Source organism: Phytophthora sojae (genome assembly GCF_000149755.1).
Source record: "Phytophthora sojae unplaced genomic scaffold PHYSOscaffold_8, whole genome shotgun sequence".
Lineage (NCBI taxonomy): Eukaryota > Oomycota > Peronosporomycetes > Peronosporales > Peronosporaceae > Phytophthora > Phytophthora sojae.
The window spans coordinates 2,353,520-2,375,146 of record NW_009258122.1 but is presented as its reverse complement, the minus strand read 5'-3'; the positions used below and the strand labels follow the sequence as shown (position 1 = coordinate 2,375,146).

Below are 21,627 nucleotides of genomic sequence, written 5' to 3'. Positions count from 1 at the left end.
CCCTGTGAAGACACCGCAGGATCCGGGTCTGAAGCTGACCAAGGCCATGTGCGAGGGAGGCTGCAAGCACGACGAGACCATGGCGAATGTTCCGTACCGGAACGCCGTGGGCTGCCTCATGTATCTCATGGTGGGGACTCGTCCGGACCTCGCAGCGGCAGTGGGAGTGCTGAGCCAGTTCGCAGCGGACCCATGTCCGACACACTGGCAGGCGCTCAAGAGGGTCTTCCGCTACATCCGAGGCACGAAGACGCACGGCCTCGTGTTTCAAGCGAGCAGCGAGGACGGACTGCAAGGCTACTCGGACGCGGACTGGGCCGGCGACATCGAGTCTCGACGGAGTACGAGCGGCTACGCGTTCATGATGAACGGCGGATGCATCAGCTGGCGAAGCAAGAAGCAGCGCACGGTGGCGCTCTCGTCGACGGAAGCCGAGTACATGGCGCTGTCGGAGGCCACGCAGGAGGCGGTGTGGCTCAAGGTGTTTCTGTGCGAGCTGGGCGAGATGGCGAGCGATGAAGCGGTGAAGATCTACGAGGACAACCAAGGCTCCATCGCGTTGGCCAAGAACCCGGAGTTCCACAAGCGCACCAAGCACATCGACATTCGCTACCACTTCGTGCGCGAGAAGGTGGAAGACGGTCAAGTGGTGTTGCAGTATGTTTCGACACTCGACATGCTGGCGGACATCATGACGAAGCCGATCGCGGCGCCGCAGTTCGACGCGCTCAGGACGAAGCTGGGCATCGTGGTCGCTGACGAGTCGAGTGGGAGTGTTGTCAAGACTGATGTGACGACGCCTCGCCAAGCGACCGTGTGTTCATCCAAAAATGCATTGGATCGCTTGGGTGTATTATCGAGAGCTGAAGTTGACGCCTGAGATGGCGCCGCCGATACCTCACTAGCAACATTGTCCGCGTCGCTCTCATCGCTTGGATCGATGTCAGAACTGACCGATTCATCGCCGCCACGCTGGGCACGGCGAAGAGTACTCTCGACAACGATGGCAGCAGCACAACTAGCAAGGACCTCTTTTTTCTCCTTCGCTGCCTTTTTTGCGCTTCTCTTGTCCTTGTAGGCGCGCTTCAGGTCATCGTAACCTCGGACCAGCCCGTCAAGGTCGTCGTATTGACTTTGCACGTTAACAGCATGCAGTGCTTCCTCAACATCACTTGCGCGAGAAGAGCACAACTCGTCCGCCTTGAACTTGGCCTCGAGAAGATTCAGGCGGTCGCGAACCTGCTTGGCGTTGAGCTGGACTTTAATTGCGCTTGAAACACCCTTCGCGACTTCCTCCCAGACGCTCCCTGTCGAGCCCCGCTTTGCTGCGAACGGTTTCAGGCGAGTCGCGGATCAGCTCGCGGTCTTGGTCAGGCTGGAAGCGGAACACCATAGTCTTCAGGGCTTGTTGCGCGGTGTTGACAGAGTCTCGTGTTGGAGGAGGAATGCACACAGGAAAGAAATGAAGGTCTGCCCCACATCTAATTTTAAAGTGCTTGCGTTTTATTTCTATCTGGTACAGAGCTGGAAAAACCTGTTGATTTTTAAAAAATGAATTAGGTTCTGGGGTTTTGGTGCATGTGCCAGACTCACTCAGTCGAGTCATTCTCGTCGTCCATGCGAGTCCACGGATTCTCTCCGTTGTATTTGTAGTTGGTTTTGATGTAAACCAGTTTATCCAACTTGGGTGCGCCCAGTGCGTTTCTTCGACTTGGTTGGAGGAAGCCAAAAGTAGAGAAGTTGCGCTCACATGCAGCACTAGATGCCACCAAGCCAAAAACAGCGAGAGCCAAGTCCATGAGAGTCGGCCAGTGAGAATCATACAGAAGCCAAAAGTCGTGGACAGTTTTGTGACCCTCGACTGACTCCGTGTAGCGACGATTCTTCGTCTCCATCAACTCATTGCAGTATAGCCGAAATCGTGTTAATTCCACACTCATCATAGAGGTCCGTTGCGCGTCGGTGGGCTTGTCGTCTGCAGGGGGGAAAGCAACAATTTTGTCTTCGATGTTCTGCTCTTCACGAATAGACATCCCTCTTCCCGCGTAACGTGGATCCAGCATAAAAGCAATACCATGACAGTCACTTTTCACAAATTCAAACCGCATACCAATACAATGTTTCAGATACACGACTTCCTTCTTGGAATAGTCATCCAACTTGTCCAATTCACCAGGGAGATCTACGAAAGCCTTGTAGACATCTGAAATCGGAAGAAGGTCGTTCTGGAATTCTGTGATGCGCTTGTCTACTAGAGTCAGCAGCGCGATGCACTTCCGCAGATTGGGAAGAAAATCGGCTCTGGTGACCACGTTCTTGATATTTTCACGTTTTGCTCGTTGGGTCGCGTCAGGTGTAGCCAGAAAATCTCGTCCCGTGACGAGGGCATGTAGTATCTTTTCCGAGGCAAGCAATGAAGTAAAATATGCTAAGATAGATCCCCATCGGGTTGGCCCCGGAAGCGCCAAACGTCTCAAATTCTCGGCACCTGCATCGCTTCCACCTCTGCTTTCAACACATGATACTTCTTCACAAACTTCACAATCGTTCGGCAATCGGACGCGAACGTAACGAGGTCCGCGAACGGGAACTCTGGCACGCGCTCACCAGTTGCCAGCGTAGCAACATTCTTCTTTTTACTTGCATCTTTCTTCTTGGGAGAAAAAATATCCTGAACGACGAAGTGAAGCGCATGTGCTGCGCATCCATAAAAGAACTTTGCTGGGAAAATAGTCTTCAAGATCGCCCAGGCCGCTTTATTTGCATTGGTGTTGTCCGTGCAAGCACCACTCCAATTTGTGCACGACTTCAGCACTCGGGTCAAGTCTTGCGAAATCCATTCCGCTGTATGACGCTGTGATCCTGTTGCGACCGACTCAAGAAACTGGGTGCCGTTCTTGCTCGCATACATGTAGCTCACGATTGCGTTCCCAGCGATATCAGTCCATCGGTCCGTTCACACGCACCCTTTCACCTTTGCCTTGCTGCGATTTGCGTCGACAGCTTCCTTTAGCTCTGAATAGCAGGAATCGAATAGCGAATTGCTCATGCGTTTTTGGTCAGGAAGTTTTACGTCTGAACAGCATGCTCTAAAAGCAGCAGCAAGAAGGGGCTCCTCCACTGGTTGAAAATATGTGCTGGTGATATAGTAGAGTAGCTCAAGATTCTTGGCGACTTCATCTTGTTGTTGGCGTGTCATTGGAGGGCAGGTGAACTCTGTTATCTCCGTCTGACGAGGCGGCGGTGGGGCGGGATTCGTGAAGCCGAAGTCGATGGTCTGTTGAGTGGTCTTGTTCCGCTTCACGGAGATAAACCACGACGGTCGGTCTTCAATATTGGTGTCCTTCATCAGCTTAATAAACCCCGCACACTTGTTTAGATGTACATTCACCTGCTCACTCTTTTTGGGGTAGTGGACACGCTCCTTGCAATTCTTGCAGATAGCGGATACGTTGAGCCACGGGCGGTCCTCGTCCGTCAAAAGCCCCCAGACCGGAGATACAGGCCGACCCCTCTCTTCTTGTTCGTTTTGAGACCTTCAGCACTGGCGGCACTGTCCCCAACGTCACCGGGATATAAACGCGTGTCTGAAGCTTCGGTAGTGGTGCTATCTTCAGCTCCGGCGTCTGCGGCTGTGTCACATGGGGTGGCTTGGCTTGCTTGGTTCTCCATCGGCTGGTTTTCCTGCTAATAAAGAACTCACAGCCTTCCTACAGTGTCCGTTTCAATTGGATGTGGTTTCAGCGACTTCTCGTTCATCCCCACGGAGTCGTTGCAGTGGTTTCACTTCGTTGGATTGAAGGTTAAGTCTAAAACCCACAAAATCTGGTCGGTAGGTTTTTGAGTTTAAACCACAGTTCAACCTAATGGTTAAACTCAAATTGCCAGCTCTGATCTGGTAGCATATGCTACCAACCGGAATTGTTGGTAAGTGCTAAAGGCCGTTTGTGATCTTGTCGGGTGGGTTTATTTCCCGATCGAAAACAGGAGGAACCGAACAAACTGCTAAATACCTTTAGTATGTATTCTGAAAACCGATTATAATGTCTTATTGGATTGTTAACCCGCCGATTTAGTGGCTTCATAAGACCTACGGTCCCCGATTTGTTAAATCCGAGCCCCTAATTAGACTGGGATACCTCGATTTATACTACCTAGGACGACTTACAGAGTCGGAGCATATGAGTCGGATTTACATTTGCTAATCGGCCGATTAAGCCAGAGCCGGCTGATTTGCTTGCTATTCAGACGGAATGTCCGATGTGCAACCGGCATTCGCTCCTTGTAGGCTAAATCAGCCGCCAGACAACAATCGTTGCAGTCGCTCTTGGCTAGGTAGTCACGGCTACAAAACTAACAGCAGAACTAAGCAAGAAAAGCCACGCGCTATAATAATGTAACTGAGATATGCAGGCGACGCGTTAAAGCGCGGTGTTGCCGCTGCAACTTGGCGAGTCTCGAGCCGAGGTACATGTATTTTGATCGAAATTGCTAGGCTGCACATAATTACGAGACCGATGAGCGATTTATACTCCGATTATAATTGATACATCCCCGATTTATTAGTCTTCAAATCCGCTATGAGCGATGTTTAACCGGCTAATTCAGCAGGACAAACTAATCGGTTTTCACAATAAAATATAGGGGAAATCCTGTTTCGGGGCCGTGTTTTTGAAATAATTCTGTTTCGGGGCCGTAATGTTCAATTGAAGCGTTATTCTCGGAACATACAGTGTTTTGTAAAGTATACATAACGTATCCTGTAGCCAAAGTGTATCCTGTTGCCCATGTGCACTCTGTCATGTATCGTGTTTCCCAACTGTAGCCTGTAGTCTAAGTGTAGTATGTATCCTAAGCGTAGTCTGCAGTCTGGTGTAACCGTAACTGTGTCTAGTTTCATACAAGCTTACGATGACATAACACCGCCTCGCATAGCAGTCTCGGGATCTTTCTGGTGCTTCTTCCGTTGCCTTCGTGGCTCTCGCACGTTTGGAAGCGGGTAACCCACTACCTTGTAGCAGGTAGCAACAGGTAAGCAGCAGATCCGCTTTCTATTCAGCATTCAGTACAGTGCATGTCGATACCGTACAGCTGACAGCGAGACGTACCCGCGCGACATAGGCAACCACTGCAAATTCAAGCATCTCCTTATTACGGTAGACGCGCCCACAGGTGAAGCCATCGCAATTGACTTCCTGCATGGCCTCCGATATGACGACTAAAGACCACCAATCGTTGTGACATAACCAGACCACTTCAAAAGTGGGAAAATTTTACATTTTCTCACATTTCCCACTTTCTGGCAAATTGAGAATCCGATACAATCTCTAATAACGCCCCACATAGGGTCGGAACAAATATTAGTAACATTCCCACCTTTGAGCTGTACCCATCTTCGGAATAACAGTGTAAATGTATTGATTCCCACTTTTCCCACATCCTGCCTCCAGAATAGGTCACCTCCTGATAGAATGTGGGAAAAGTGACTTGTCCCACTTTTTAAGTGGTCTGGACATAACCAGTAAGCTACTGGTAGTACCGGTAGAAGGGTATGCTAAGTACGATGGTTTACCGAGCCAAAAGAGCGACAACGCCCCCGTTTAAGCAGCGCTACGCCCCGACACCTGACGGAGAGAGAGAGAGCTCCGCCGTTAGCCACCGCGACCACAGCGAGCGTGTGTCTGCGCCGCCAGCTTCCTCTGAGAAAGAAGGACGAAGGTGCTAATGGTTGTTTGTGTAGCACAGCTGGGTTCTATTGTTTATATGTCTCCAAGCGATGTGCTAGCGACTGGAGGGGAACGAGGGGCGCGTGGCGTCGATAGAAGAGCTTCGAGCTGCCTCTACTAATGAAAGACCGCCCGAAGCGCGTTTACCGGACGGTCGGAGAGGCGTGTTCAGATACGGAAGAAGAACAGGAGCAATGGAACCGCTGAGAAGGCTTCCGATATCGATAACCGTCGCAAAGGGCGCCGCTATAGATGGATCAAAGCCTCATGAGACTCAGCGCCATATTCTCCGCGTATTGCGTACATCCCCGTTTGGCTACACTAGGCTACAAGCTACACTTAGGTTACAGGCTACACTTAGGCTACAGGCTACACTTAGGTTACAGGCTACACTTAGGCTACAGAGTACGATTGGGAGATAGGTAACACTTGGGAAACATGATACGTTGCTGGTAACACATTGGCAACAGTATACACTTTGGCTACAGGGTACATTACGTATGTTTTACAAAACACGGTATGTTTTATGAATAACGCTTCAATTGAACATTAGGCCTTTGTTCAGGTGCCAGCACACGTTCTTAGTGTTTCCCGGGCTAGGGTTTCTAGTTTGGACCAAGCATTTTCAGAACGTGTGCTACGGCGTGTCCAAGTGGGTTCTGTAGTGATTAGTGTGCTGGCCACCCGTTCATTTTTGTTTTCGCACGAGATGAAGGCACAACGTCGCCGCAATGCCACATAATTTCCCTATGCTATTGATGAGATGGTAGCATGCGAATAAGTGCGCAATGACCTCAATGACATTATTAGTTCAAAGCGCTATCCTAGATACCTGTCGTCTCCTGGACTAACGCCGCAATAGCGAGATTCGGGCGCATTGGAGATGGCAATTCACCGCTCCCGCAGCACACGTATCCTGCCAAGCATTGGGGGTCTTCAGCTAAGCCTTGGAACCTCGAACCTGGAAAAATAGTGACATGTTCCAGGTTCGAGGGGAAATCACCTTCACGTAAGCCCTTTTTTGCCCTCGAACCGCGAAAAACGGCCACAAAAGTTCGCAGAAACCCCCACTTCAGTGACCGAGTTTCGTCCCTGAAGCTTGGAACTTGCGAGAGTAAATAGATGTGGTGTACATAGCGCAGGATATCCTCCCCCGTTTTTTCAACCTGGGCAAACTGCTAGTAGAAGCAGGACGTCCTGCTCGCGCGCTTGCAGCTACGCAGCGCAGCGAACACGCTGCGCCGCTGGTGACCCAAGAGCAAAACAGAGCAGCCACAGAAGATAACGCTCCCCTTGCGCTCTCATGACGAGAGGTAGCCATCGGCGCGCGTCAATGCCGAGAACATCACAGGCTGTACGCACGTCCAGGACGAGTAGGGAGCGCTGTTGACCGTGCGTGAAGTTGAAGTCTACTGGGATGGACTCATGTTGGGAAGAGCGGTCAGAGAGCTCGTGAGAAAACATGCATTAGCAGCAACAGATAAGTAGCCGCCTTAGCGCCAGCCCCACAGAGCGGCGATCCGCGATAGCATGAGGCCCTTTCGCCGTGCCGTCAAACATGAACTGAGGGCCGAACCTTCTAAACTCTATGCTCGGAATGATGCTCTGAAAGTTCGAGGTTCCAGTTAATATTTTGTGTGAAGACACCGCCAAAAACGCCCCTTGGAACTTTTTCCAGGTTCGAAGTTCCAAGGCTAAGCTGAAGAGGGCCATTGATTGGCCAGGGCAGAAGGGAATCGCCTCGTCCTTGCTCATTGATTCCTAGCACAAATGTGCCAGCGCTGGAACACCAGATTTTGGTGTTCTGAAAAGTGGTGTTCTGGGAACAAAAGGGTACCGGTACATTGTACCGGTTTTTGTTAGCCAATCAAATGCCTCAGCAATTGGAGCTTAGCACATGTGCCAGCACTTGAACTAGGCTTTACGGCCCCGAAACAGAATTATTTAAAAAATCCCGAAACAGGATTTCCCCTATTGTGCTTTGCAGTTATTTTGCCAACCATTTTAGACGCTAAATATGGCAAATCGTGCTCCTAAATATGTGTGAAAGAAGATACACGACCTGCTAAAATTATGCATAAATCCACCTCATATATATTTCGACTTGGAAGGGCCTGTCAGCAGCCATGCATTGGCCCAGTACAACACCGTCCATGATCCCCAGCACATCCACCCTCTTATGCATAATTGCCGTGTGTGTAGGTGCTTGTGGATAAAAACGGACAGAATTGCAGCTGCACAGCCACAATTGCATTTTCAAAAGTGCAATTGTGGCACTTTTAGCGTAATTATAGGCCTCCACCCATTTATGCACCTCGATTTATCGTAAATCTAGCAGGTGGTCGCTACAAATACAGCAAATCTCGCCTCATATTGCCAAAATCATTGCAAAACACAATAAAACATAACTATAAATTAGACGTACTTAACTGTAACTACGTAAATTCGCCTGTCAGGGCAAAATGCACGGAAACGGGGAGCTCAGTAGCAGTGTTGTTAAAAACCCACCTTTTTCGACAAAGTTGGGCGGGTGATTGAATCCATCTGGGGGATTGAGTGAAAGTAGGTGGGTTTTCTATTTTTCACAAAAACCGACAATATAAGCTTCTGATTGGCTCGTTTGGTCTCAAAATCATTAAAAAAATTCTCCTAGGCCAACCATTGGACTATTTGTCCTAATATTTGCACTGTAACTCTACATTATAGGCAAAAATAAAACCTGTAAAACCCAAATTTGCTGGCGTAGGGTGGGTGGGTTGCCCCAATAGTTCCTCAATGAGTCGCCCACACACGCGCAGTACATGTAGCATCGCGCGCGCACACCTCCATGCCGCTCAGACGGATGGCTGCAGCCTCGAACGCAGCCACCAGGACATCTCCGTCCTCTTCTTGTGGGCGACTCATTGAGGAACTATTCTCTGCTGGGGCTCTGGATGCGATAGGGCAGAGGTTTCTCTGGTGGGGGGCTGCTGTGTAATCGCTGGAGCGGAAGATTTTTAAATGGGTCTTGTGCAGAACAGGTCTTAGATTTGATCAGAGCGTACTTTTTCTTTGAACTTGTGGTTGGATCACATCTGCCATGCTTTGACGACGTAGGTCGCCTCACTACACAACGAAACTGAGCGGAGCGGTAGAATCCATATGGGGTCTAATACCGAATTGAACTGGATCAGGGATCCAAATATATCGGCGTAATTTACCGATAGTTTCGGATCAAATAGGCTGATCCAAAAAATACTCAACACAAAGCCACACTAATTATATATTTTGTTTGGACTAAAAATACTTTTGATCCAGACTACCAACTGGGTAACGAGTATAATACACGCATGACATCCATGATGTTGCAAATACATGTACCTACAAACTGCTCAATACAGACGAGGGCGAGCGGACGCGAGCGCGAGGCTCACTCGATGCATTCACCGATCATCAACACCCGCCGGTTAGGCCGGCGGGTGTTGATGATCGGTGAATGCATCGGTTGGCGGGGGCGTGTCTGTGCGAGCGAGCGAACGCGAGCGCTGCAACTCGATATTTTTCTTTCTAGACACCGCGCCTGGCAGAGTCGAGGGTGTAGGAAGTACTTGGAGCATGCATGTACGACCTCTCTATTGAACGCGTGCCAGACGCGTTTCGGCCCCCCGCCGGAGGCCTCGTCGGTGGCTTTACCAATCGAGAAGTGAGCTCTCTCTCTACGTGCCCTCCTGGGCGGTCGCCCCTACGAAGCTTCTAGAATCTCCTAAAGATCTGTCGTGGGTACGACTCTGGTGTCGTAACCGTGTACCCCCACCATGGGGTTACACCTACGTGCCTGCAGCAGGGCTTAGCGTAAGGCACGAGGGGGTGGGGCAGGCCGCGAAGCGGCGCTCCCCGAGCGAAGCGAGAGAGGGGCGGGCTCCCGGAAGTGCCGTCGCTAAGTCCGCAGACGAGAGCCAACGGGCGAGTGTCCGCCTTGTTAGAACGCAAGATGATGTAGCAAGTTTGCAACTACGTAACAAAATATGTGCTCGTTACTAAGATGAAGAGAAAGTTATAGTGTCTTCCCTATTGGAAATACATATTTTTCTGGTCTGGATCTAGATCAAGATCCAAATTTACTAATTTGTGTACACAGAGTATTTGAGATACCGAATTGGGCGGAAAAACAACTACGGAACTTGCAAAAACAATTTCTGTGGCAGCAATCCACCAGAACCAAAGCAAATCGCCACAAAATCAACCCAGGACTGCTGTACACGCCGAAGAAAGCAGGCGGAGTAGGCCTCGCATCCATTCTGATCGCATGCAAGACGCAACAAGTGAAGCACACCATCCAGTGGCTTATCCAGTGAAAAGATATATACTTTGCAGCATGGAGGGCGTGGGCTTTTCGGGGCGCGACGCACGAGTGGACGGCCGGAGTATCGCCGGTTCAACAACCGGTGCGTCAATTAGCTGCTTGTCGTCAGACACCAGGAAATCTTTTGCAGCTAAACATCGGAACCTGGTTACAACCCCGCCATATCGTACCAGAAGCCGCGGCAACACAATACCGACACGATTTGCGGGACATCGCAGCGGAGGCGATCAGCTGGACAACTCCTGAGGAATGGGTGTTGGTTCTACCGATACAACTACCCAGTCCCCCCAGGTGGATGACCCCAGAGGAAGAATGGTTTTGGCTCACGTACTGTTGGTACGACAACCCCTGGATATGCGACGAGGACGGCAATATGCTGACCACCCGTCCGTACGATAGGATACAGCCGTGTACTATTGAAGCACTGCAAATACAGCGCATCGGAGTGAAGACCTACACGATGATCATCCCAGTAGCAGGCGACAGCAGGCATCAACGAGCCAAACTGCGACGGTGGGGCGTAGCCATCTTGATGAGTGCTCCACAGATTGGAATCGGCTGCAGTCTAAGAATATCGAAAGTGTTACGGCCTCGGCACCCACTCAAGTTGCAGCATGACTACGAATGGGAATATGTGTCTGACGGTCACGCTCGAGGCACACCGAAAGGTGAGGGCGGCTCAGAGCGAGGGGGAAGCATTGCCTTGGAGCAACGGAGCAACGGCATTCACTGGAAAGTCGCTGAAAGTCAGGACGAGAACTCTCGGTTTACGGCAGATTGTATGCGGTTACAGCAGCGCCAAGATGGGGGAGGACTGGTCTTCTATGCGCACCCGTATCTCTACGGATTCCCATGGTGTGTATCAGACTCTATGTCCTCTTGCTCTCAAGAAGCAACCATTTCGCAGATATAAAGGAGAAGGATTGACGTTAACAACCATCCTGTCATCGCTCAATCACGCAGCACAAGCAAGTGAGTGGCAAGCAGCAGCCCTGCTACAGACTCCTAAGGAAGTGTGGGATCACCGCGGCGAACTCACGGAGTATCAGGTTTGGGTGAGTTATCGGATCGCCGTCAGGCAACTGAACCTGTACCACAGCGATCGAGCACGCGACAATAGTTGCCGCAAGCTGCTAGATTGCCAAGGTCAGAAGGAAACGATGGAGCACCTTTTTTGGGAATGTCCTTGTGCTCAAGTTTGCTGGCAAAAGCTAATTTGTCACTGGACAGGAGTACGTTGGGCTCAGGATAATATTCCAGCTTTCCTGGTGCACTGCGCTAAGCGAGAAGCTCCAACCCTATCGAAGAAAACGAAGCAATGGCTCGCACAGGAACACCCAGACGACGTCGACGCATTCACCAACGAGTGGAAGCGCATATGGCGCATCTTGAGCAGCATTTGTGTCACCCACCTGTCGATACAACGAAACCGAGCAGTCTACCAGCATGAAGTGGTGACCATAGCTGGCAGCGTGCACGAGTTCTGGAAACCAGGGCTACGGCAGCTACGGGCACTCGCAAAGCGGGAATGCAGGCGAGTAGACTCCAAAATTCAAGGCACCCGTCTTCTGTTTTGCCTACGCAAATTAGCAAGACAACCAAGCCCCGTACAACCACCGGACCGATACAAGGCACCGGCGTTGCTAACCAGGCTTAGATTATACCAGACATCTTGCAACAGATAAGTTAATAGACTAGTCGGTCTCTGTGCACATATATCACAAATAGGACTATTTAAATTACGGTCTAAGCCCAGTTCAATTCGGTAATAGACCCAAAAAATGTAACCAGCGGAGCGACTTCCGTGGTGGAGCCCAGCTCCCACTGTAACCAGTTTCGATAGGGTTATGTCTGTAATTTCAAGAGTTTTAATCGTACTTGGTAGAGAACTGCCATTGATGTCTCAATGTGCTATCCCCGTAATAAAGGGCTGATGAATTTGCACGAAAGTACTTTCGTGCACTTTCGAGCACTGCACGAAACAGCCCTATGGGACCCCCAGTCATCCAACCCCGCGACGGACCGAGCCGCCGCGGTGCCCTGGGTTGCAGCCCAAGCGACCCCCGCTACGGAAATCGTCGATAGACGACCCCCAACGCTGTCCGATCGACTCTCAAGACTCCCCGAGTGCCATCTCGGCTGGGCCAGCACTGCTCGCAGATGCCCGTGTTCTGCGAGGGCCTGGTCGACTATTACGACGACCCGCGCAAGGTGAGCGCCGTGGACAAGAACGCCAAGGATGTGGGCACGGCTCTGTGTACGCCCCTGCCTGCGGCGACGTGATGAAGCTGTACCTCCGTATGGACGAACACGACACCATTGCCGACTCGTTGTCCACGACAATCGGCTGCGGTGCGGTTGGGCGATTTGTGTTCTCCTCGGTGACCACGGTTCAAGGGCAAGCGCGTGGAAGAGCTTCAAGATCAAGAACAAGAACATCTCGTCGGATCTGAAGCTGGCGCCCGCCAAGCTGCACTACAGCATGCTGGTGAAGGACGCCAGCAAGATCAGCATCTCGGACTACCAAGCGCAAGTGGGGCGGACGGGCGGGCGTGTACTTCAGCATGAAGTCTTGAGCCATGTCGTCTCCAACGACGAGTACGCGATCGACCGCCAGGAAGTGGCTTATCGCTTCGACGGGTCAACTCTGCCTTGCACCACGTGCAGCACGACATGCTGCGCTATGCAAGCTGTGCTATTTGATGGTCGAAGACACGGAAAGTGACGTGGTTCTGAGGCAGACGCCGTCCGTCGCGGTAACTACAGGTGACGCGCCGACCGGTGCGTGCACTCGTGCAGGCGAAGGCTCTCTAGATGCCCGAACACGTCAAGTCCACGGAGATTATCGGGGTGCATTGCTGCTGTTCCTGCTGTTCAAGTCCGCGTAGCTCGCCGCTGCCGTGCTCCGAGTCGAGCGCCAACGCGCGCACTTTGGCCGTCACCGTGAGCGAGCCTGGCACCCGCGTATCGATGCCCACGACACTCCCATGGTGCGCGTCAGGCGGTGCGTGATGTCCACGCGGAGCCCGACGAGGTGTGCGCGCAGTCGGAGAGCCCGGCTCGGACGGCTCGAAGACGCGCAAGCGCTGCTGCTGCTGGTCCTGCTTCTGCTGCTGGGCGGCCAGGGTTGTTCGCAGTGCAGCGTCTTAGCAGCTTGCATCAAATGCATTGTCGAAGTGCAAAGCAGCGCTCGATCGCAAATGCAAACGAACACAGCTCGTGAAGCTCATAATGGCGGCCGCCCTCAACGCGAACTCGAGCCTTTCGTTATGTATTTGGACATGGATCACGATCTCGTTAGGAACGGCTTTGAGATCATGCTTCCTTCCACCCCAAACCACAGCCGAGATCATGCCCCGGTGATCTCGTTAGGAATGGCCCTAATACGCTGTTTCAGTTAAAGAATTGATCAGATAAAGAAATGGCTACATTTCTAATGGCTACATTTTTATATGTTAGGTGCACAATACAAGGGCTTTCCTTACCTGGTACCCCTCCAGCATTTTCGTACTCTTGTTTTGTTTTGTCTTCACACAAACAGAACTTAACCAATAACGGTAGGCGCGGTATTGTCTGTTCCTACTCCTTCTTCTCATTGGTATTAGCAGAATCGCATCCCCTCAGGTTGTACGTGAGTTTCAATACAGTGAGGTAGCAGAATCGCATCCCCTCAGGTTGTACGTGAGTTTCAATACCGATATCCTGCTACCATGTCTGCAGTTTTATCTTTTGCTTGGTATCTGTAGTGAATCCCGGGGAAGACATCACATCAGGGAAGAACCAACACACGGCAGGGCGGATGGCAATCCGCTAGGAAGTTGAGCCTAGTGTATTGATCTAGTGTGTATGCCTTTCGAGGCAAATACAAGAGTGAGATAGATCTCAAAGTGAACTGGGTCCGTGTCCAACGGCCTCTGGACACGAAGAGAAGTATGCAGTTGGCCATACAAGTTCCTAGTATGTAGAATCGTACCGCATACCAGGTACAGACACTGTGAAGTCTGACTGGCCATGAAGTGGTGAACCCATTACCTGTGGCTCACGTGGGTTCACCGTCGCTAGCAGCGACACGCTATCGGGTCGATGACTGCGGTGATACCAAGGTGAAACCTGGAATACACTACAGTATCTACTGCATAGCCCCTATAGTTGTCTCGAAATCATAATATTTTAGTTTTTCGTAAAAAAATATATGTTCGCTGCGCTGATTGTAAAATACTGTGGCTAGCTTATTTATCAGTAGCTAGGTAGTCAAGGCTACAATACTAATATCAGAACTAAGCAGGAAAAGCCGCAAGCTATAATACATGTACCTGAGATATGCAAGCGACGCGTTTAAGCGCCGTGTTGTCGCTGCACTTGGCGAGTCTCGGGCCGAGGTACATGCATGTTGATCGAAATTGCTAGACTGCACATAATTACGAGACCGATGAGCGATTTATACTCCGATTATAATTGATACATCCCCGATTTATTAGTCTTCAAATCCGCATTGAGCGATGTTTAACCGGCTAATTCAGCAGGACAAACTAATCGGTTTTCACAATATTACTACGGAGTCCATTTAGAGGGTTGAGGCGCCAACAATGGCGACCATTTAGAGAATAAAGAGGTTTTTGATCAGTTATAGAACACCTATAGTGAAATCCATATAATCCCGTTTGCAGTCGAGGAATCCTAACCAGATAGGGAACACATAGTCAGTTAGAGGGGTTCATTTAGGGAGGTGCCACTGTAAGAACCAAAATAAAGGCAACCGCTGGAGCGAGGGAGCCGCTGGATTGGCGCTGGAGTTGCTGCTGCTAAAAGCACAACTGACGTGTACGAGCATGGGTGAGAAGGTGACTTTGACGCAAGCTGACGAGATTCTAGACGTGGTTGCCTTTGCGTACGCGCATCTGCCTGTCGACATGAAGGAATGTTGTATTGATCAAGTATCATCGCTCATCAGCACGTTTATTCATGAAGGCCCGACCTGCCAATTCACCGCGCGTATGGTTCTGCAACTGCGATTGCTGGAGAGTTTGACAGATCGCCATTTCCTGGACGAATCGGGTGAATTAGATGTGTCAGCGTGGCTCGATGAATATTTCCCAGCGTGCTTCGATTGCTGCGGCGTGGCGATCTAGCTTTTGAACGATCATCAACCGGGCCCCTCGACTTGCAAAGCTAACGTCTCGGTTGGAGTGATTCGTATGTTGGACATGTGCCTTCTGGTGATCAAGGCTGGATTCGACTACTTTGAGACTAGAAGGAAGGATATCGAGGAATTGGCGCGGATTCTCGGCCCGGTGGCAGTTGCAAGTGTCGTTCATCTCGCCAATTTCAGCCCGACGTGTTCCCCCGAAATGGACAGAGGCACGTGTCCAGAGGCGATCAAAATGCGCTCGGTGGAAACAAGTTTGCAGTTGCTATCAAAAATGGTGAGCGATGTCAAGGAGAGCGAGTGTGACGCCTTGGTCAGCGTCTTCAAGTTGCTTCTTACTCCCTGCATGGTTACTAGAACCCAAAGTATGCGTCCAAGTCTGCTTTCAGCCTGTTTCGACGCAATACACCAGCTAGTCTCTCACTCCAACGTTGCTGAAGTAGTGGGGCCGCCGCTGGCCACACTGCTGCAGGCTAACGATCTCAGTGAATTGTATGGCGGATACAAGAAATCCAGGCAAGCATGCTCGCCCAGAGACCATGACAGCGGTTCTAGCGGATGTGCGAACAGCGATCGTGCCGGTGAAGGCAATTTTCCAGAAAGAGCTGTTGCAACCATTTTATCTGGGATGGATCTTGACGAATCGGGTATGGTTGCGCTGGAAGGCCAGGCTAACGCGCTATCACTGAATCAACCAAACAGTGCAGTCGTAAGGCCTGACGTGCCGCAGTGGTTTGATGAAGAGGATAGCGACGATGATGCCAGCGCACTGGAGCAACCGCGTGACGAGAGCAATAGGGGGAGCGATCAAAGGGTGACTACTTTACGGGCTGAGGCGGCGGTGCCGCAGTGGTTTGATGACGATGACTACGAGGAGGCTGCAGGCGTTGAGTTGCCACCGGCGGACAGCAACGAGTATCCGGAGTTGGCGTTCTTATTGGGATCTGAGGGCTGCGACTGTGCCGTTGCAGTGTGCAACGCAAGCGACGATGAATGTACCAGCACTGAAGCCATCCTTTGAAGCGATTGCCATAATAGCTAGCGATCAAGATCAAGATTGCCCCGGCTGGTGGTGGAAGCTTGCGAGTCGTCACGCATGCGTGCTGTGTCTGTGACAGCTCGTCGGACGAGGACGAATGCTCCGCGCAGCATTGCGAGGATGGCGCTTTCATTCGTCGGGCATTCGCCTCCAAGGGCGAGCTTCAAGTGTTTGCGTGACTTGGGATCCAGCTTGGGCCAAGTAACAACCACACCAGTTCTCAGGCCCACGGATCGACAGGCAAAGGCGCAGGACATGGAGACAGTGGGGCGAGAGAGCGCCTGACGTCTGTAGTCTATACACTAAGGGGTGCAACGCGAATGCTCGACCGAGTGCGGCTCACCCAGACGCACGTCGCGGAGATCGCCGCCAAGTCACGAGTTCCGACATCGACTTGAGCATTGGTAACGAGCGAGTCGCGCGTGGCGGCGCAAATGAGACTCGCGCTTCTACGGACACTCGGCCGTGACGACGTGAGTAACAGAAGTGCAAGTAGTAGGTACTGTAGGTATCTTCAGCTTACGCGACGAGGGGCTGCCGGCGCAGGCCGATGGCTGTCGCTGTCGCTGCGTCCGCCGCAGCGAACGAGGGTGGCTGGAATTTCGTGCGCTGCAGACCAGCATCCAGGCGAAGGAATCACGTCCTGTCAGGATGGCTGAGGAGAAGCAATTCGCCTTCACCGTGGAGTTCACGTGTCAGCTTGAAGCCGCTTCAACGTGCTCTGCGCGGCGCTCGGTCTCTACATCCCGCGGCGACCAGATGTAAGGTGTTGCATCCGGTAATGAATCCACGCCTGGTCAGAAGTGGGCTGCCTAAAATTAGAACCTCCAAACTGCACGATCTAATTTCTAGATCTATGGATGGACCGCCTTACCCGTTCTTGAACATGCGCACATGACGAATCGCTACAGTCGCCCGTCCTCGTTCCAAGAGCCCCACAGCCAAGCTACCATATGCAACTCGTTATCGACAACGTGCGAGGCAGACGAAGTATGCATGTGTGGACTTGGTGCCAAGTTGGTGGAGCTCAGACAGCATGGGGCTTGGCACAAAGCTGGAGCATCCAAGATTGCAGTGGAGCCATCGCGGGCAATGGCAACTTACAAAGGTACTGAGTACTTGAGGCGTGTTGAGGTCTCTACTCGCCCTTCGTTATTTTTGCTTAATGTGCAGCAACGGCTTCGATGGCCGACGTCTTTTGTTAAGGCACATTCTGCATTTGACCTGTGAGTCTCGAGGCGACTAAATAATGGGGTGCGTCGGCATGTAGAGCGAGCCACCAATTCTCCGCAGAGTCTGTCTGTACCCTATGACGACAGATTGCGGCCAAAGAACTTGTTGGCGTACATGTTGAACGGCGGTTTTTGGTTTTTGTCTGGGCGTGTACATGTACAGGTTTGTACACATCCAAAATCAAAGTGATACACAAAGCCGTCGCCGTGTTTTTGCCCGGGCATATGGGAATGGGGCTGGTCAGCAGAGTGCCGTCACGACGACGAGCGCTGATCTGGCCCGAGGTCTCTGCCGGTGGGGGGCGGCTTGGGGCGGCAGCATAAGAAAAGAAGAGGAGCAATGCCCGCAGGACGACGAGCGCTGCAACGAGCCCTAGCAGTGGCGGCGGCCGTCGCGGAGGCGTCCGACACGAGCGACTTCTGCAGCTCCGTCACGTCCTGCCTCAAGGATGGCAGCACCGCGTGCGACACCACCACGGGCGAGTGCCCGCCCTGCATCTACGCGCTGGACAGCACCTACACGTGCTGGGAGAAGGACAACTCGACCAACACCTGCCCCTTCACAGGCGTCCGCTACGACTGCTGTACGTGCTTTCAGGTCCTCCAACTGAAGACGATTCCATTGCTCTCGTATCTCACACACCCGCCAATGTTTCCCCCAATGCCACAGCCGACTCGTGGAGCACCACGACGTCCACCAGCTCAGCCGCGACCTCCACGACGTCGTCGTCCTCAGCTTCCTCGACCCCTTCCACGGCCGGCACATCGGATGGTTCTTCGACGACCGCCTCAGCGTCGTCGTCCGACACCAGCACAGAATCCTCCAGCTCCGGTACCATCGGCGGACTGAGCTCCAGCCTCATCACGTACGGAGCCATCGGCCTGGGCGCAGTTCTAATCTTCGTCATCCTCATCATCCTCTGCGCTCGGAGGCGCAAGATGCGGCGGCGTCGGGAGGAGGAAATCGCGGCCGCGGGTGCTGGCAACTTTGGGCGCAATCGCGCCCCGTCGGACAAGCGTCCACGTGGCCTGTCGAAGCCCGATAACGGGTCCTACCCTGGCCCGTACAACAACCTCTTGGACACCAGCAAAGTCAACTATGCAGCAGGCCCCAACATGAACGCAGGCTACGGAGGGAGCTACGGTGCGCGCCGCAAGGGGTCGCGCGGTGACCCGATGGACACGATGTCGCGCGTGCCCACGGACGAGTCTCCGCGCAGCTTCGACGGCATGCTCACAGACTCAACTCACTCGCCAGCAGTTCTCGGTGCCAGCTCGCACAACTCTCGCGGATCGCACAAGAGCGGCGGGCGCAGCGCCCAGGCGGCCCCTGTCGTCGGAGGAATTGGAGGCTTCTCGAATGTGAACGAGTACGTGCAGCAAGACGTCTCCTTGCGCTGCACCTCCACGCCGAATGTGTTTGGCGAGTACCTGCGCATGAAGCAGGAGATGCAGTACGACGACGCCGACCGCAGCACGATGGGCGGCATGAGCGGCGTTAGCTTCAGCGACACCATCAGCGACTTGGACAGCGGCAAGTACTCGTTCCAGTCATCGCAGGGGATCGGCCGAATGCCGCAGCGGCGGACGGACCTGGACAGCCGCTCTTCGATAGCCGACTCTATCGCCGACTCGGTCACCGACTCGGAGTACGCCGAGCAAATTCGCGCTCGCGGCGAGAGCGATTGCTACTCCGAAATGTCGTACAACGACGAGAAGTACTCCTTCAGCAGCCTGGATGGCCTCGATGACAGCCAGGTGCGAAAAGGCAAGCGCGAAGTCGAGATCTAGGTCCAAGCCCAGGCAGCGGAGACTCCCTGGCATTTTCCCTTTTTGTGTAGTTACTCCTAGAGCGTCAAAGAACCCGATTATTTTATGAGCTACGAGCTTTGTTAGACCTCTGGGCAGCCGAACGTGCTCCATCTTTATGAGAGAATTCGGCAGTCGAGTCCTACGTGGAGCAGATCCGCCACCACTTTACTTGGTGCAACAGTTCTGCGCTTCAGGCCACTCCATCACCCTCGACGGCCACCTCGGTGCCTGAAAGGAGACCCAAGACGCCGTCTACATGTACAGATACACGTAGATGCAGGAAGCATGTGTAGCAAGAATACAGTAGATTTTGCAACCACTTCGACTTGGCTCAGCTCGGCGAGACAGGGAAGGATTCAGCTAATACACTCAGAGACGATTCCACCCCTTCTCCTCTTTAATTAACACGCCCAAAGACAAACTTGTAGGCTTGCGCTACAAGTTAATGCACCTTCTTGGAAGCGATGCCACCCGTGGACCTTGATTCGTCAGCGACATCCTCGGATTCTGTTTGGGTGTCCAAGCCGTCATCGTCTTCGGGACTCGCGCCTAGCGACGCGACTACAGCGCCTTCTTGGCTCGACTGCGGTTCGGCTTGGATGGTTGCGTGCGTTGCGGCGCTCGGGACGACTGTAGCAACGGTGGTGGCGGTGGCTGCGTCGACCGATGCAGACCCGCCGGCCCTGGCGCCGAATCGCAGGATGCATTCTTCCGAGATGAAGTCCAACACCTTCCGGTAGATGCGCGAGCGGAACTCGACGCGCTCTTGGCCTTCGAGATAGGAGGGCAGCGGCACGACAATGCCGTCAAAGTCCTGCATCACGAAGGGGTACGACACCTGCGGCGGCTGCGGCCCATTCGGCAGGAACATGACGCCGCTGCTAGTCGTGGCCAGCACAGTCGTCTGCGTCGTGGCCGTCGCTCTTTCTGCGGCCGAAGTTGCTGCTGCTGCTGCTGCCCCTGATGGGGTGGCGGACACTACAGTGGCTGAAGCAACGTGGTCGTCGTCGGACGTGTCGACTGAACTGGGCAGCGCGTGACGCTGAGCTGTCGACGCGACCGGGTACGGCGCGAAGCGCTCGTTCTTGGGCGTCTTGGCGGCCCCGCCGGAGGCGCGTCGCTCTCGCTTGTGCAGTCGGTTCTTGGCGTCGAGTTTGCGCTGGTGCTGGTTCTGACGGTTGCGGTGCTCGTCGCAGAGGTTGTGGGCCGCGCCCGACGTCTTGAGCGCGCGCTCATTCACGCACTTGCCCGTCTTGTAGAGGCACTTGCCCCGGTAGTCGGGCCGCTCCGAGCCCGGGAGCGCGGCGGCCAAGGAAGCCGCTGGAGGGGGAGAAGTCTTGATGTCCGACATGCGGCTGGCCAGAGCAGGAATAACGAGCAGGTTAGCGCTGCAGCCGGGGGTGCGGGCGCTCGCGCTCCATGAGGACGCCACCCACGACGCGCCGCAGCCGCTGGCGACGTCGCGGAGGTCCTATTGACACGCACAGCCAAGGGCAACAACAGCGCATTATTACGAACCTTTTTTTAATATTTTTTTTTTAATTGCGTGACCGTAAGCGTAACCTGGCACAACCTTCGTGTCACATCAGCTTTTGAGAGTTCCGCAACATCACCATTCTATTATTGTTCCGACCAACCCACCGTGGCCGGCACCATGGCTGCAAGTGGCAGCTGCAGACGCTGTAAGCATGGAGGCGCCAGGACTGGAACGTCGTTCCTGTGATTCTCGTTCTTCACTCACAGCAAGCAAGTCTCGCAGAATGCCATCGATAAGAAGAAGAGAGCACGTCCCCCTGGTGCTGAGGTCCCTAACAGGTCCAAGGCACGAAGAAAGTCTTCTAAGAAGAGAGCTCCTCCTCCGGACGCCCACGACGCGGGTGGAGCTGGACCTCCGAAGCGACGCAGGCCCGACGTAGCGAAACGCAAGGCGGACGCGAAAACCGTTGACATTGTGGCGCGGAAGGTGACGCTCAAGAGTTTCTGCACCCCGGAGGCGCAAGCTCTCCACTGGGACGATGTGGTGTGGTAATTCCACTAAAATTCTCCTCTACCAAAAGGTATTAAAGACACCAACAACACGCTAACCCGCAAAGGTAAGCGCTTATTGGATCAAAACCTGAAGACCAGGAACGATCCCTTACACCGGGTCGGTTGCAAGCGCTTCTGTGCACCATAGATTGTCTTCGGTCAACCCAAAAAAACCTGTACCACTAGCCACGAGCTTAGGCTAGGATACTATGTAGCGCTTTCGCGCAACCCCACTGCAGTCCCTCAGAAAGGAAGGGTACCGGCGTGTTAGGCCTTATACAGGGGGACCAAGGTAAAACCTC

General features: G+C 53.0%; 6 protein-coding genes across 6 annotated transcripts; 4 read left to right on the top strand and 2 right to left on the bottom strand.

Annotated features, from left to right (window-relative positions):
- Positions 1 to 1,017: 1,017 nt before the first annotated feature.
- Positions 1,018 to 1,338, bottom strand: PHYSODRAFT_389268 (hypothetical protein; the record flags this gene model as incomplete). Its single annotated transcript, XM_009535530.1, has 1 exon — positions 1,018 to 1,338. A coding segment is annotated over one exon (321 nt), but the record flags the coding sequence as incomplete, so codon positions are not given.
- Positions 1,339 to 10,363: 9,025 nt separating this feature from the next.
- PHYSODRAFT_455498 (hypothetical protein) lies at positions 10,364 to 10,801 on the top strand (the record flags this gene model as incomplete). The annotated part of the gene is made up of 1 exon (XM_009535529.1): positions 10,364 to 10,801. A coding segment is annotated over one exon (438 nt), but the record flags the coding sequence as incomplete, so codon positions are not given.
- Positions 10,802 to 10,892: 91 nt separating this feature from the next.
- Positions 10,893 to 11,753, top strand: PHYSODRAFT_519249 (hypothetical protein; the record flags this gene model as incomplete). The annotated part of the gene is made up of 1 exon (XM_009535528.1): positions 10,893 to 11,753. The coding sequence occupies one exon, from the start codon at positions 10,893 to 10,895 to the stop codon at positions 11,751 to 11,753; it is 861 nt and encodes a 286-aa protein (XP_009533823.1).
- Positions 11,754 to 12,228: 475 nt separating this feature from the next.
- On the top strand, positions 12,229 to 13,080 carry PHYSODRAFT_264685 (hypothetical protein; the record flags this gene model as incomplete). Its single annotated transcript, XM_009535527.1, has 3 exons — positions 12,229 to 12,347; positions 12,466 to 12,708; positions 12,957 to 13,080. The coding sequence occupies 3 exons, from the start codon at positions 12,229 to 12,231 to the stop codon at positions 13,078 to 13,080; spliced, it is 486 nt and encodes a 161-aa protein (XP_009533822.1).
- A 4,745-nt stretch (positions 13,081 to 17,825) lies between these two features.
- Positions 17,826 to 19,319, top strand: PHYSODRAFT_563853 (hypothetical protein; the record flags this gene model as incomplete). The annotated part of the gene is made up of 2 exons (XM_009535526.1): positions 17,826 to 18,069; positions 18,156 to 19,319. 2 exons carry the CDS (start codon positions 17,826 to 17,828, stop codon positions 19,274 to 19,276), a joined length of 1,365 nt encoding a protein of 454 aa, XP_009533821.1. The 3' UTR covers positions 19,277 to 19,319.
- A 420-nt stretch (positions 19,320 to 19,739) lies between these two features.
- Positions 19,740 to 20,953, bottom strand: PHYSODRAFT_264731 (hypothetical protein; the record flags this gene model as incomplete). The annotated part of the gene is made up of 2 exons (XM_009535525.1): positions 19,740 to 20,768; positions 20,939 to 20,953. 2 exons carry the CDS (start codon positions 20,951 to 20,953, stop codon positions 19,740 to 19,742), a joined length of 1,044 nt encoding a protein of 347 aa, XP_009533820.1.
- Positions 20,954 to 21,627: the final 674 nt, after the last annotated feature.